At 36.7% G+C, this 16531-nt stretch overlaps 1 protein-coding gene across 1 annotated transcript in view; it reads right to left on the reverse strand.

The window, feature by feature from the left end:
- The window catches only part of LOC104407129 (ERC protein 2), a gene marked incomplete at both ends in the record, with an annotated part of 56171 nt that overhangs the window by 3067 nt on the left and 36573 nt on the right, over positions 1–16531 (reverse strand). The window contains 2 exons of the mRNA XM_010016316.1: positions 3448–3603; positions 12157–12231. Coding sequence (XP_010014618.1) covers positions 3448–3603; positions 12157–12231 — 231 coding nt within the window. The remainder of the gene's footprint in view (positions 1–3447; positions 3604–12156; positions 12232–16531) is intronic.

Here is a 16531-nt window from a genome sequence, read left to right on the forward strand (position 1 = left end):
GTGCAGGATTTCAGTAAAGGAAAAACAGTAGCAATGCTAATGAAGTGGTTGCATACAGTGGGCTCTACAAGTCTATCTCTAGATGCTACAGGTTATATCGGTCAAGGTCTATTCTTCAAGTGTTTATCACATTTCCAGGCCTATGCACAAAAAAACCCGCTGTAGTTTTTCTTCTGCATATTTTTCCTACAGGATCACCTAGAACTTGTATGCTTCATTCATACAGTGTGAAAAGTCCTTATGTACAGTCACTAGTCACAGAGTGCCTTGTTGCAGTCTAATCAATTCTTAGTAGTAATTTGCTGAAGTTGTACTAACTTCATTAGTTAGTATAACTAGCGCTAGATTTTCATACTCATTCCTGTGGGGACAGCACAAGAGTTCTAATACTTGAAGGACTAATTAAATTCCAGAGTGTAAACTCACACCTGAAAAAAAGTGCATCACTGTTCCTTTAAGTATCTGGCTGCCAGCCAATGGACAAACCCTGGGTAAGAGAAAGAAGTCTTGCAGAGCAGAAATAATTTTTTAAAATGCATATCATCCTATATGTTTTCATCATATCCTTAATCAAGACATTTGGAGCTTCATATACCTTAGCCATGAAAAGTTTAAGACTTGTTTGGACAACTTCTGTATTGTGTGAGTGATGGCAACTTCTATCGCTTCAAAAACAGAGCAAGAACAGTCTTCATCAAGTGTGCCAGAACAAAAAAAATCTAATCAAGTTTTCTTTCTCATTTCTACAACTTCTGTTTCACTGCAAGTCAAAATTAAAGCTTCTATATTTGGAAGGAATGAGTATTACTAAGAGTTAGTTAAGAAACGAAATACTCCCCAACATTCTCCGCCACTCATGTACAATAAATAATACTCGGTATTAGCCTCCATTTAACATTTTCCCATTTATTTATATCAAGAACAGATTTAAAAGAAGTTATACTTCAAGAATAAATGTGACGTATTAAGAGCTTTATAGCACCTAAGATTGTTAACTGTGGGAAGAGTTTTGTTCTGCTCTTTGCCATCAATCAAGACTTCTGTTTATCAAAATTTTTCAACAAGCTCAGGTTCAACAAATCAGGTATAATCAGATCTGTTTGCTGACAGATACATAAATGCTTTTCCACCTTGAAAGGTTCTGAGATGAATGATAAAAATAATATCTTCTGCTGCAAATCTCAATTTTAAGTGGAAGAAAATGACTGGTGAAAGAAAACAGACAAAGTTTCATCAGAACGTGGCATTTATCAAAGATCAGAAGATTGCGACAAAACAAGCTATGTTTAATACTATTCTCATCCGTCTCCTTTCTGTGGCACAGGAATATACTGAAGTTTTTCCCTCTAAAAAACATCAGAAGACTGTTAACAAAATACTAGATTTTGTACATTATTTTTATATCAACAGATTTGCTGAGAATCATTAGTTTTGCTGTAAAATATTAAAACTGAATTGCTTTGAAATTAATGATAAGTTGGCAAAATCATTTTCCTGATAATAATGCTTCTTAAAGCTAATGAAAGTAGGTAAAGTTCCTAACAGACATTTTCATAAATATATTCTTTGGGATTTTTTTTTAAATCTGGATTAATTCCACATTGGCACTAACACTTCCATTTCTTCTGTAGAACAAACCCCCAGGAGAAGATAAAAATGTGCTCCAATGTACCAAGACACGAGCATTTCCTGTGAGGTAGTTTACAAGATACTACAGTTTCCAAAGCAGGAGACACTAAGAGCTCTTCTAAGATGAAAAAACTTCAGTATCCAGTACTACACAGCAGTGAATTTTCTTACTCTTATACTTACTGTGGAATTCAGACAAAACAAAATCATTTTGTCAAGAAGATAATGAAGGTCTAATTTACAGAAGAAAAGAGGAATCAGAGAACTCAGACTCTCCAGAAGGTGCTGACACCATTTTATTCTCAGAACCACAGACAAGCTACATACTTTGAATCGAAGCTTGCCCAACTCTGAAAGAACTGCTACAGTATTTATCTACCTGATAGTGCAAACTTTGTACTTAAACAGCTACACTGGTAAGTATTTTTAGCATCAACAATGGTAGGCAAAGAATTACGCTTTAAGCCAATTAACTCCTACTTCTTTCACTTACATGGCCTCTAGAGAGGTCTTAGTACAGCTCCTCCTCAAGCAGTATTTTCAGAGCTGCAAGTACACATTCCAGAAAAAGTGAATCAATCCATCTCCATTCACTAGAATTTCACATACGCAGTATCCATGTACACAAAAAACCCTAAATATTTAAACAGAATAAGAACCCAAACAAACAACTGGGATGGAAAGACTGTTAAAATAAATTAAGATTTCATAATAATCATGACTAGCAAAGTGGTTTGCCTAGATTTTATTCTGGCTCTATGGTTAAATTTTTAACATCACTGCAAGAGAGGAGATGATGCCTTGCCTTCCTCCACAGCGTTTCCACTTCAGGCTGCTGTAACTTGTTTTGCCCTGCCTTAGGATAGCTTATAAATAATATTTAAAAAATCCTATTTCCAAAACCTAGATTTCTGTATATGACAGTGGGACCATCAGTCTCAGCCTCCTTAACTTCAAATTTTTTTTTCTTTTTATCAAGTACTTTAATTCAGTATTCTGTCACTTCATAAACAAATGCATGCAAGGTAGAGAGCTGGGAATAAACCAGCACAGATTGTAACATTACATATATTTGTTACAATTTTTTAAGCAAGTATAAAGATACCAGAAAATAAATATTAGAACTCATAAAAAAGACTAGGTGGTGGGCTTATCTTTACCTGGAATGCAGCTGAGCACACCGAAATCAAAGACTACCAGCTGGGACAATAATTTGGACATCAAGCTTTACTTCTGAAGAAGCAATACTGTATTGTGAGCTTCATACCAGGAAATGTGCTAACATCACTACACATTTACTATCTGCTTGTGGTCATCTTACAATTATCTACGTACAATAATTTGAAATGAAAGGTACTTTTCAGGAACAAAGTCATCAAATTGCAAGTCTTTAAAATACGAGAAGATTGTAATTTGGCATCATCTATGGAACAGCAGTTCTTACTGTAATACTACAATCAAAACCAGAAAAATGCACAAATGAAGTTATGCCAAAATGATGCACGTCAAAAATATGAACTAATTCAAAGTGACAACATTAAAACACCATGCACAAGAAAGGGAAAAGGGAACATAGTATACACTCAGGATTGTAGTAGCCTTTGCAGAAGTGGTGAAATAGCTTTTTACCTTATCTCTTTCTAAGTCAAAAGGTTTTTATTTATCCCAAATGCTTCACTCTTCCATAGCTGCTGAGTATTGCATAGTAGAGATTTAACAAAAGACGTGCAGAGAGCTGCTTGTGTTGAAAAGGGTCAAGTTAAAACTTTTGTTTCCATAACTTAAATAGCACTGGGCTATTTTATTAACAGACCTTACCTTATTTTTCATGAACTTTGAGTGACTCTTGTAAACTTCTATTTGCTTGATTTCTTCTTCTCGGTCCTCTGTATTCAGAACTCCATTAGTCTTTAACATCTGTATTTCATCTTCGAGATCTCTTATATTGCGCTCAAGTGAAGCTATTTTTGTATCCTAAGTTATAAAAAAAGAGAGTACTGAAAATTATATGAAACATATAGTATAGTGTAACAGAAGTGTATCTGTATTTGCATGCATATCAAATAATAAGATAGCCCCATTACCACGTGTACATGACTACATACCTTATTTGCTTTGCTAACTATCTAGGCCTGGCTATACATCCCAGCTCTTAAACACAAAGTTTAGCCTAAGAAGTCCAGTACATCATCACTGCAGGCTGACAGGCCACTACATTATGTGACTCAGCCTGAGGCTCCATTTCCCTATTTCCACAGAGTTCTGCCTGCTGTTAAGAGGAAGAAAGGCTGTCTCCTCATATGCTTTTCCTCCTTTAATTCAGCCACAGCACTTTTTATTTTGAGTCCCAAAACAAAACCACAACCACTAAAAAGTTTCTACATCACAGAAGAGGCAAAGCAAGTGGGCTTGTTCAGCCTACAGAAATGAAGGCTTATGGGGGGACCCAAAAGCAGCCTTGCAGAACCTACAAGAGTTATACTTAGAGTACAAGCATTGGAGGTGGTGTCATCCATGTCTGGAAGTTTTTCAAGATCTGACAGGATAAAGCTCTGATTTTATCTCTTCATTTGGGCTTTGCAATCATGAGACAATATACTGCAGGCAAATATTCCTGAATTCCAGTGGGGTAGAAAGAATATATTTTTCTCTGTCATTACTCCCACAGTAATTGTGGTACAGTGATCTTAAGCCTGAATGTCTGATGTCACTGAAATATGTTCAGTATTTCACTAGTAAACTGTATTATGATTTTAGCACCCTAAATGATTAATGCCTTAATAATTAATCACAAATGGCTTTGCAATCTAATTAATTGTAGAAGCAGATGAATGTGTTTCCTGAAAGTGCGACTGACTTCACTGCTTCTTTCTTGGCTATTCTCTTTTGCAAATAGCATTCTGAAAACATCAGAAAATTATGATACTATGACCATAGCAAGCAGTAGAGCACAAAATAATCTCATTTAAAAGTTAGTTGAAAATTAGCAGCAGAATAAAAGCACATTTCTTCTGTGAAAGACCATGCCCTCATTAAGCAGTTCTGTTCAGTTGCACAATCAAAACCATAGTAAATTAATATAGCACTATACTGATATAGGTACACATAGATCAGTTCAACCATACAAACATAATGGCTTTAAAATGGACAGCAGGATAAGCACTTGCTTACAGTCACACAAAGCGACCAGGAAATTTTAGTGTGAATCAGAAGTGTGATACATAATGCAGTCAGCTCCTTTCCAGATACTTAAGAAGTTCAGAAACAAGTTTTAATTTAAAAAAAAAATAAAAAAAAAGAAAGAAAAAAATCAGTCATAAGATGATGGGGAAAAGAAACAGAAAAAAACTTGTCAAATTTAGTGTACTTCCAACATCATGAACATGGGAAAAATACATCTAGCCTGCTACTGAATGTAGATTCATTCACCTGCATCACACTGATATACTAGTTTCACCGGCAGAGATGTTTCTGGGTTCTACAACTATGCAAATAACATTGTGGTTCCCATCTGAAGAGTTTTTCAGTGTGTTTTAATCCAGATAAGAGCTCACTGATGTAAAACTTTTCAGTAAGAAATCTCAAGACAATGGAATTTAAAATAGAAACTGAGAAAAGCTATCTTCCATGACAGCAAACATACTTTCATGCCATATAGGCAAAGTAATGCACTTTGAAGGGGAATACCAAATCAAATCCCTTCATGCATCCTACAAGTTTCCAAATTAACTGCATCCTCTTTCAGAAAAGGAGCTTCAGCTGAAAGAGAACAAAGTGCCAGAAGGCAAAGGAAACAAAAAAAATAATAATGTGAATATGAAACCTGCTGTTTCTTAGCTTTTTCCTCACTGGCTGTTTCTTTTCTGGAAAATATCTGATAATGAAAATGCTGATGATAATCAGCAGTCCACATTTTCCTTTCTTGAAGTAAAAACCACAAAGGAGTTGACTAGGGAGGCAACATCAAAAAACCAACCCCCACCCCCCCCCATCCTGGAAGTCTTCCAGCCAACTTCAATGGTATATGCCTTTATCTTTTAATGTAATTATGGAATTGTTTTTTGAATAACACTTCTCATGTTATAGGTAAAATGCAACTTAAATTACTTAGTAGGTTAGTCTAAGATTGTTAACATGACATTTCCAATAACAGAATTTTATGAATATTTGTTCATGGAATCAGCATTACTTACATCCTAGATTAAAGGCTGTATGAATGATCATGAAAAAAAGTCATCTTTCTATTAAATGACCAGCCCTTCACATGACAGAAAATAAACATTTTTAAGATGTTAACTGTTCCATTCACAAAACTTTTTTCCATAAACTTCCCCTCCCCCCCAAAGAGGAAAGTAAACGAAAAGGTTGATATGGAATGAAAAAGAGAAAGGAGAAGATTTCTTATTAAATCTTATCATTTGGAGAAATTACTCAAAAAGAAAAATACTGAAAGAGAAAAATATAATTTTAAAAGCTATTAAAGCTTACATACAACAATAAATTTTTGTAGCTCTCACATATATTATAATCAAATCAGCTTCCTCCATCAGACTTCATTTTAGAAATTTTCTACTCCTATTATTGAAGATAAAAGCAAAACCTAAGCTTCACTGTACTGTAGAATGATTTTCACTGAAATATATTAATACTTACATGACCTGTTATGGCATCCCATCTGGGAGTAGTCCTCATCAAATCTCTCCAGCTAAGTCTCTATGAGTCCAGCTTTTTGTACTGAATTGGTATTTTACATGTTTGCAAATATAACATGGCAGAAATAATTCACAGCACAGCCTGTTACACTCTTCAGAAGGTTTGTACATCACAGAATAACATTTAAGCTGTATGAGAAATATCTAACAACCTGTGGAGAAATTTTCTGTACTTCCACTTCGTCACAAGTTTTAACTCCCCAAAGAAAACTTTATTTCTAATCAATCTCTGCATACTGTAATTACAGCTATGCAAAAACTAGTTTTTCTGTCTCTAGAAAAAACGTCACTGTCAGTTTTGTATTAAATTTTATTGGAACAGAATCCAAAAATTTCACAAATTTTGAAGACTAAAATCTGTTTCAGAATAATTTCTAAAAAAAATTAGTTGATGACAAGACATAAGAAAAGCCAGACATCACCTTCATTCACAGGCTGTTCAAGGAGTCAGAAGTACTGTTCCTTTGTGTATGAACACTACAGGACCAGCAATTCTGCAAATACACTAGATAGGCTGCTGGTTTGCCTAGGAAACGTGAAAATTTTCCTGCCTGGACAACTGCTAGTAAGTGAAGAACCTTGTAGGTCAAAGATAACAGAGAAAGCCTAGAGCTCCCAATGCATACTGCCACAAGGGAGCTGCGCTGACTAACAGGGTCGGTAGAAAGTTAAGATTTTGCTTTAACTAGAAGTTTTGACAGAATAGGCACATTCCCATAAAATCTTCTGATTCGGCTGAATCAGCATTTTCCCACAGAAAACTTCAATTGGAAAACATTCAACCAGCTCTTGTTGTGGCACAGGGTCTGGCAATCTTTCAGAAACTGAAATAGGAACAGATGCAGCATTTCCTTCAGACCTCTAAGTCTTATCCACATTAGCAATATTCAAAAAAACCTGCATGGGTCTGTGTTGAATCACAAAGAGGATTCCTTTACAGTAATATTAAGGAAACAGCTTAGTATTAAATGGTACTAATAAATGTCTTTCAGTTCTACAACAATGCAACATTTGGACAGATTTTTCCAGTCAGGCCCTCTAAACCAGTTAAAAGGCATTAAGATTATATAGCAGGATTTGTGATACAGATCAGGGTACTCACCCTAATCTATTCCCTCCTTCCAGCAGTAAACAATACTTCTTCCTCATCCCCTCTATTAGAATAGTGTTACACATATTCTGAGAGAGAGGTTAGGGCTATTTCTAGGCTGGACCTAGCAGAAATCCATCTCTTTAGAACATGAAACAATTAGTATGCATCCTGATGCTGAAGAAAATAATATTCCAGAATAGAAAGGAGACTAACTTTACAAATTAGTTTCTACAATAATGTTTCATGATCCCTATATACCCACTCCTTACCACAAGAGTGCTATAGTATATTTCCTGAACACTTAAGGGTTGAAAATTGGGCAAAAAATTTGTAAATACTACAGCATTCCAGCCTGTCTTCCTCTGAAACAAAAGGTAATTAAATGCTACTCTTCTTCATTTTAAATACCTGAGAAATTTCAACTATGTCTGCAAAAAATCTTGCTTGTAGGGTATTCAACAAGCAATCAGAAGTAAATATTTGAAATTTCACATTTAATAAAACTCGCATTTAAATCCATATATGCACACATGCTATCAACAGACCATACACGACTACTCTTACTATATACTTATTTTAACTTTGCCAATTTAATACAGAGAATATTCAAGTTTATTTTTGAAGACAAAGGAAAATGAAAGTTCATGCAGTCTTAACCGTAAGAATATGTTGCACTGCAAACACACAGACACACTTTTCTAGAACCAAACCCATACCTGAAATATGAAAGCTGGATCAATACATAAAGATGTGTCTTTCTGCAAGCAAGGTAAACCACAAATATTTTCATTTACTTAACAGCTTACCACTTTTAAAGGCTTTTAAATTCTTGTTGCTAGACTACTTGTACTTCAGGATGGTCAATACCCTACACTTAGGATTAACTTTATGCCATATCTATGGGCAACTTATTTCTGATTTTGTCTCCCAAATAATATCACTTGTTTAAGCCTGGAACTGTCTGAAGAAGATCACAGAATCATAGGATGGTTTGCGTTGGATGAAACCTTTAAGGCTCATCTAGTTCCAACTCCCTGCCATGGGCATGGACATCTTCCACTAGATCAGGTTGCTCCAAGTCCCATCCATCCTTGCCTTGAACACTGCCAAGGAAGGGGCAGCCACAGCTTCTCTGGGCAACTTCTGCCAATGCCTCAGCACCCTCATAGGGAAGAATTTCTTCCATATGTCCAATCTAAATCTACTTTCAGATTAGAACTGAACCACTGCCCCTTGTCCTGTCACAACAGGCCCTACTAAAAAGCCTGTCCCTGTCTTTCTTATAAGCCTTCTTTAAGCACTGAAAGGCCATACGAAGGTCTCCAAGGAGACTTCTCCAGGCTGAACAAGCCCAACTCTCTCAGCCTTTCATCACAGGAAAGTGTTGCAGACTTCTGATCATCTTTGTGGCCCTCCTCTGGACTCGCTCTAACAGATCTGTTCCTGTCTTGTACTAGGGACTCCAGAACAGAATGCAGTTCTCAGAGTAGGAACTCATAAAAGATGAGTAAGTTCTGACTTATGTGCTCAGGTGTACTTCTTACTGCAAGAATGAAATGAGAAATGTGCTTCCTTTTACTCTTTTTTATGATATTAATCAGTGTTAATCAAACTTCGGTTATCACTCATATTCAGACATACCAGTGATCTGGCATTTGTCAGCACACAAGATGCAAAGAAGTATTCAAGTTTCAGAGAAACAGGAGCTTGATGGAATAACAGAGGCAAAAACAGAGGAAAAAAGAGGAAAAAAGGAAGCATCCTGCCTTCCTTCAGTCCTGTGACACTGCTTTCCAGAAGAAAGGCAGGCTTCTGTAGAACGTCTGTTACAGACAAGGGAATACAGAATAAAGAATGTAAGGAGAAAGAATAAACAAAAGACATGACAGCTGGAAGCAAATGTGTCTAAAGCAAAACCAGAAAGTTAGGGAAGAAAGGCCTGTGCAATGAATCTGAAAAGATTATATCTGAAAATGAAGAAATAAATCAACAGAAACAGGAGTTAAGCCATAGGATGTGAATTTTGTATCTGTTTTATTTGCCTCCCTCCCCCCTGTTTTTTTTTAATAAGTATAGAGAAGATAGACATTGGTCAAGGAGACACAGTTACTATAAGAAAAGGCAACTATTTGCAAAGTTTTCAGAGAGAAACGAGAAGCATGACAGGAAAGGTAGTGCAAAGAAAAGCTGTTTAGGACCAAAACAATCACATATGAAATGATAGGTATACTTCACTGAACGAGAGGGAGCACTGACTGGGAAAAGGGACAGAAAGCATTCAGCAGTGGCAAGGGACAGAAGAAAACCACAGGAAAGAATACAGGGATTTATGAAAGAGGGAAAGCTGCCTCCTGGCAGAGCCTGGGGGAGCCACGGAGGGGACTCAGACAAAAGCTAAGTGGTGAGGGGGTGGAAGGGGTTGGGTGCGGTATAGAGAAATGTATACTGCTTGGAGCCTCTGCACGGGGGAGTGTTTGGCCCCAGATTGCCATATTACAGGGTAATCCTCTCCCTCCTTCTACCCTCAACACTGTAGAGAAATAATTGCTTCAATGCTTGATCATTCAAAACAAATGTTCCACATTTTTTTCAAAACAAATGCTGTCTGGATTAAGACAATTTAAATTTACTTGAAAACATACCAAAGCTGGAACTTGTAATGAAAACTGCTGTTTAATCATGTGGATTTCAACATCTTACATTTGTCCCTTTTTCTTTTCAATATTAGGCATGTTTTAGACAGGGCAACCCCAAAGGATTGTGTGTTCACAGGAAGAGAAACAACTGTGTGTCTCAGAGCCAAAAGGCAGCCCTGCATCAGAATGCTCCAGCAACATGATTGCAGTCTCATCCATGACAAATGAAAGGCCTCACTAAACAGATCAGATTTTTAAGAAGGGGAACATCAAACACACCACACCGTACTCTCCCGGGAGACACAGAAAAGACTTCTCTGTCTTCAGGGACAGACACTGTCAGACTGGCTGCAACTACAGTTATCACGTGTGTCATTTGTGGTTTACCTCTGTCCCAGCCCGTCCCTGTTTTTTTCTAAGAGTTTTGGTACAGGAAAAGGAATTGCAAATTATTTTGCAACATAACCCTTATATTGTTAATAACCCACATAGGAGACCATAAATTATTCTAACACACTATTTCTGTATCCCAAAATTTTTCAATTTATGATACTGAATATTAATAGAAAGAAACAAGTTTCTTTCCCATATATTTCAGGTAACAAGTTACTGCAAATACCCACATTTTAGATTTCATACATAGACTTCTGAATTAGAATAACCAGGGAAGGTCCAAGGCAAATACACATCAGAAGACAGACTAGAAACTGACGTACCTTCTTTGTTACTCATATAATGCAAACTCATTGTTATCTATTAAAAGGCTATATTTATGAAGTCCTGCTGTTGTTGTAACTGTGTATTTACCACAATGTTCAGACATGCTGAACTCATTTGCTCATAACAGAAGTCACTGGCAAAATGAGGCCTTTAATTTGCACTTCCTTTTAAGACTGAAAGACCATCATTAATGTGTTTCAGGCAGCACTGCCAGCTCACAAATTACATCAGGTCTCATGGTATTTTTCTTAAAGATGTGTATTCCAGATTTATGGAATTATGTGAAAATATCAGTTTTCACTTTTTTAAATTGTTATTTTTATCTTTTTGATATTGGGGGAAAAAGTCACAACACTTTAGTAATGTTATATATCAAAAAGAGTAAACTAAATTTAGGACTAAGAAAGGGATTTCATCACATTTTGTCATACCACTCTGAGGATGCAATTAATATTTTCCTTAGGCTAGATGGAAAATGATGGCCAAATAACACCAACAGAAGTATTGGTTTTAAAAAATTCAAGAAGAAAAGACTTTTACATCAACTTTGGACGATTTGCGTTTTGTTCCATTTGTCAGTTTATTCAATCTACTTTGGCTCACCCGGAACTGCCTCTCCTCAGCCCTGAGTAATTTTAAAAAGCAATATGCAGTTCTTATTATTTCATAATGCTGAACTTGATTTTTGTAATAAAGTCTTATTAAGACGACTGAGAGAAATACTAATTATGTCTAAATTCACAGCAAAATAAATTGAGAAGTAAAAGGAAGCATTTAATGATTTAATAGTAAAAGTTATAAATGGAGGAGTTGTGTGTTAACCCTGGTATGCAGCTAAATGTCACACGGCCACTCATTAACTCCCCCTCAGTGAGATGGTGAAGAGAACTGGAAAAGTGAAAGTGAGAAAACTCATGGATCGAGATAAAGTAAATTTAATATGTAAAACAAAGCTGTGCAACACAAGCCAAGCAAAATATGGAATTCATGGGATGACAAATGCCATAACTCTAAATGTCCTTCCCTCAAGTTTTATTACTGAGCATGACATCCTGCAGTATAGAACAACCCTTTGGTCAACTCAGCTGTCCCAGATGCATTCACTCCCAGCCTCTTGTGCACCCCCAACCTACTTGCTGAAAGCCTGGGGGGAGCAGAGTTAGGAACTGAGAAAGCTTTGACTCTGTGCAAGCGCTGTTCAGCAACAGCTAAAACATCAGTGTGTTATCAATACTGTTTTGGCCCCAAATTCAAAACATAACACCACACAGGCTGCTTTGAGGCAAATTAACTCCATCCCAACCATACGCAGTACACGAGTTCATAGTACAAAAATAACGCATGGGAAAACATGCAAAGACCATACCTTCATTTCAATAACTGTTTGCAGAGCCTTCGTCTTTGCTGGCTCAGGCTGAAGCTGGGTTCTTCTGTGTAATTCCTGTGGAGGGACACGATAGAAATAAGCCTGACGACTCATCTTTCCATTATTTTCATCACTCATATGAATTAATTTCAGAAAAATAAAAGTCTGATTATTAGAAGCATGTAACTCCAAAAGCTACAGGTGCTCCCCTCTCCGTAAGCCCTCCAGCACCGCTGCAGTCCCTGTCTTATATTACAGTCAACTCTAATGGCACATGCGCTATTTCTGAAGTCCCTATCAATAATTAATGTCAACGGTGACAAAGCCAGCAAGTAATTTATTAGTCCAAATACAATGCTGCTGTTTCTGCCTAAACATCAAAACTTAATTCAGTAGTGTTACTAATTCTCTAATAAGCCATTTGAAATCTATTACTGTAGTTTCTTCTCAGTTTTTCCTGTAATATCCAAAATAAGAAATTTAAAGACATTATATTTAAATTTGACATTTTAAAGATAATAATTATAGTGGGTTGATGCAGCACCCTCTACAGTAGCAATTACATTTCAGTTTTCACATTTTCATACTATTTTTCATGCATCTTAATCTGCAGGTAAAATAAAAATAGATTCCATTAGTTAAGACCTAACAAAATTAATGTCTACTGGTCTTTATAAGGAAAAAAAAAACCAAAAACCCAAGGAGTATGAAGACAGCAGCACTCACTCTTTTATAAAACACAGGAGCTGTACCTTGGTATGAGATATCTCAGTAAAACACTCACATGTCTACACAGAACAATGAAACACTGTAATGAAACATCATCATTTAAGAACAATATAAAGCTGTAATGAAACATCATCATTTAAGAAGGCAAAAAGCCTAAGCTGGCTGTGTTATCCCAGCCTGTGTGCAGCTGAGGGGACGGAGGAAGAAAAGAGCTGAGAGGGGCCCCGTTGGCCAGCTGACTGCAGGGAAAGTGGGATTTAACCTCGGACTCCAGAACTTAGAAAGCCACATTCACCCAGGCACTCCCATTCTCGCCACCAGAGATCCCATGCATAGGGCGCACACAGCCTGCACACTGCCCGGCGCCCCCTCCCTGCCCGCATTCCCCTGTACTGGCACAGGTGGCCCTGAGAGGTGGTGGATGCTTCATCCCTGGAGACACTCAAGGCCAGGCTGGATGTGGTTCTGAGCAACCTGATCTAGTTGAAGATGTCCCTGCTCACTGCATGGGCATTGGACCAGATGACCTTTGAAGGTCCCTTCCAAACCAAACTGTTCTATGATTCTAAGAATACTGTGATGCTTATACCCCTCCCACAAACCATCTGAGCAGTTTATTATAAAACTAAACTGAAACAGGACAGATACGGTCCTGTTTCTAGTCCTTCAGAGACCTTCCCCTCTAAAGGACAGGACTACCATGGCAGATTTCTTGCTCTCCCTGCTCTTTCTACCCCAGTGCTCCACATACACACTTGAACTAACTTTATAACCACAAAAAATACATTTATGCCTAGTAGGCTGAGAAGCTCAGTTCATTCATCACAAAGACATTAGCTGACTCCAGATCCCAAACAACTGTGACTTCCAAATTATGCTTCTCCAGGGTGAAGGAGTCATCAAAAAAAAAAACAAAAAACAAACAAACAAAAAACCCCCCAAAAAACAAAAAAACCAACCCAAACCATAACACACGTAACACTCTGGGTCTTAATTATCTTTATTCCTATCTTTCAAATCCCCTTCTCTTGAGTCAAACAATGTACAACTTAACAATCAATTGATAGACTATTAACTATATAATCTACTATGGACTGTGCACAACTAAGTCTCCACATTATAAAAAGAAAGAAGCCATTGCAAATCACCTATACAGGCAATCTCTCAATCACCACCAGCTGTTTGTTTCAGATGAAACAAGTACCTTCACTACACAAAAGTTTTAAAAAATAATAATATGTCGTAGATTCGTTGGATCTTCAAAAGTCATGGAAAAATAGTTGGCCACTCATACCACTATCTGATCAGCAAAAATTACAGCTAATTCTAAGACCAGACTTTGCTCCCCAAGGCCACATAAACTAAGCTGGAATATAAACAGGATTCCACACATTACCCAGGGAGACAAACCAGAGTTTCCACCCCCTTAGCCAAAGATGAATAGTCTGCCAAAGATGAGTATTCCTAGATGTCTATCATAGCATGAAGCCTTGCCTCATAATACTTTTCCTGTTTGCTTTATGAATCAATCTGATGCTGGCTGACTTAAAAGCTTTTCTTCTCTATCCCTGATGGTAAAATGAAGCAGACTTTAGGATTCTGGAGAAGATCAGAAAATTACTCCCACTTCATTATTTTGTGTGGGTTTTCTTCCAATCAGATTCAAATGTTTGGAGACTCCCACAAGGCTCAGTTCTTGAATTTATGTTGCTCTATGTATGCATTTTTTCTTTTGGGGTTCCTGATTCAGGGATATACTTTTGGGGTGCTGATTCAAGGATACTCCACTTCATGCACATGATACCTTATACTGATTGGTTTACTACCAGGGGTCATCTGGAGGGTTTCAAATTTGACTGAACAGCTAACCAAGAGATATTCTGAATGTTTCATGAAGTCCTTATAGCCTAAGGAAACCAGATTTTTGTCCATTACATCATTTTTGGAATGATGCCGCTTGACTTTTTAATTTTTTTAATAAAAAGCCCAGGGAGGTTTATAAAATACTTAAAAAGAAAAAACATACCATCAGGGATAGTTTCTTTTAACCTGACCTGCACAGAATGGAACTCTTGATGCTTATGCATTTATCCACGACAAATTACTTCTGCCATCATTTCTGCAACCATCAAGGTCTACCCTAATAATCCCTCAGAGATGTATTTATGAAATTACACTTTCATTATAACCCTTGACCTCTGTACCCTTCCAATTGGTAGCAGTTCTGAACAACCGCTTTGCACATATAAATTCATTATAATTCTGAATAACCAGATGCCTACACTTGGGATTTCATGATAAGGCTCAGTCGTCAAGGTGATTAACACACCCACACAAAATTGACAGGTAAATAGAGCTTTTTCTTCACATTAAATTTGCTTTAATATTGTCTGCTTTTAGACCAAAATGAGTCTTAAAACAAAGCTAGCCACTCATTTCTCCTTTCATATGTTTCTTTCATATGTCATTAGCATCTTGTGTTTGCCTCAGAAGTAACTAAAGCACACAATTTTACCACTAATTTAAACATCAAAAAAATCCCAAGAGGACATAGTTTATATCTTTTTTTTCCTAAAATAATGGTGGAAGATAAGTCCTGTTCTTTTGTTCAGAAATGGTTAAAAAGACCTTGTAAGATTTTATCATTATCAACTGGTACTCAAAATGCACACTACATAACATAGTCTGAACCTAATATTAATTAAAACCCAACTGAAACTTCCTTTTTATCTCAACTCCATTAGGAGACACTTGGATGCAGGAAAGCCAGAATGCTGCAAAAAGATCCTCCTTTTATTCTCTGTCTGATGTACTTTATTAAGGTTCCTAAGGCATCGCTGATTATGCATTGCTCTGATTAGATGAGACTGAGCTAAAACTCTTAAACAAAAGGCTAAACCAATACTTTTAATGCAGTTCAAGGTTTTACCTTCTATTTACGTAAAAGTGCCTGAAGTAGCATGATAAAAAGTGCTAGAAAGGACTTCTTGAGAAAAGTAGGCAATTTAGAGAAGGTATCATGAAATTGTCAGTGAGTGCCTGCCTTTCAATGGTAAGCTTCTGCTGATTAAAGAGCAGAAGGAAAATGGAGTTGTAAACCAGGAGATTTTTAAAAATTAACACATAATTCAAGATTTATAAAAAATAACGATATAACAGGAACAAAGACATCAGAATCAAATAACCATTGGAAGATGATAGATAATTAAAGATGGCAGCAACCATACCATACCTAAGGCAATGCAAAACCAGGCATAAGAAACCATTGTGTCAGTAAATCTAGCTTCATGTATTCCTAGGCAAAATGTAAAAATCTGTAAATCACAGCAGCCAATAGTATAGGAGCTGCTAGTTCTCTCAAACACCTCAAAGCAGACTGCTTCCATTCTCCTGGATAAGAAAGCCTTGGTATTGCTTCTACATGATCAGCTTGTCTGAACTTTAAATTTTAAAATCAGCAGTATATTAATATTTCGATCAATTATTTAAGTAAAAGCACAGCCACTTTAGTGTTTCTTCAGCCAAAAATACCATTAGAAAGACCAATCAAATTCTATTTAACCAGAATACTGCTAAAACCTAACATATAGGAATTTATATTTAACATACAAGCTTATCTCCTCTTCCCCGTTTTCTAACCCTTTAC

Source organism: Nestor notabilis, unplaced genomic scaffold (assembly GCF_000696875.1).
Source record: "Nestor notabilis isolate BGI_N333 unplaced genomic scaffold, ASM69687v1 scaffold5306, whole genome shotgun sequence".
Classification (NCBI taxonomy): Eukaryota; Metazoa; Chordata; class Aves; order Psittaciformes; family Psittacidae; genus Nestor; species Nestor notabilis.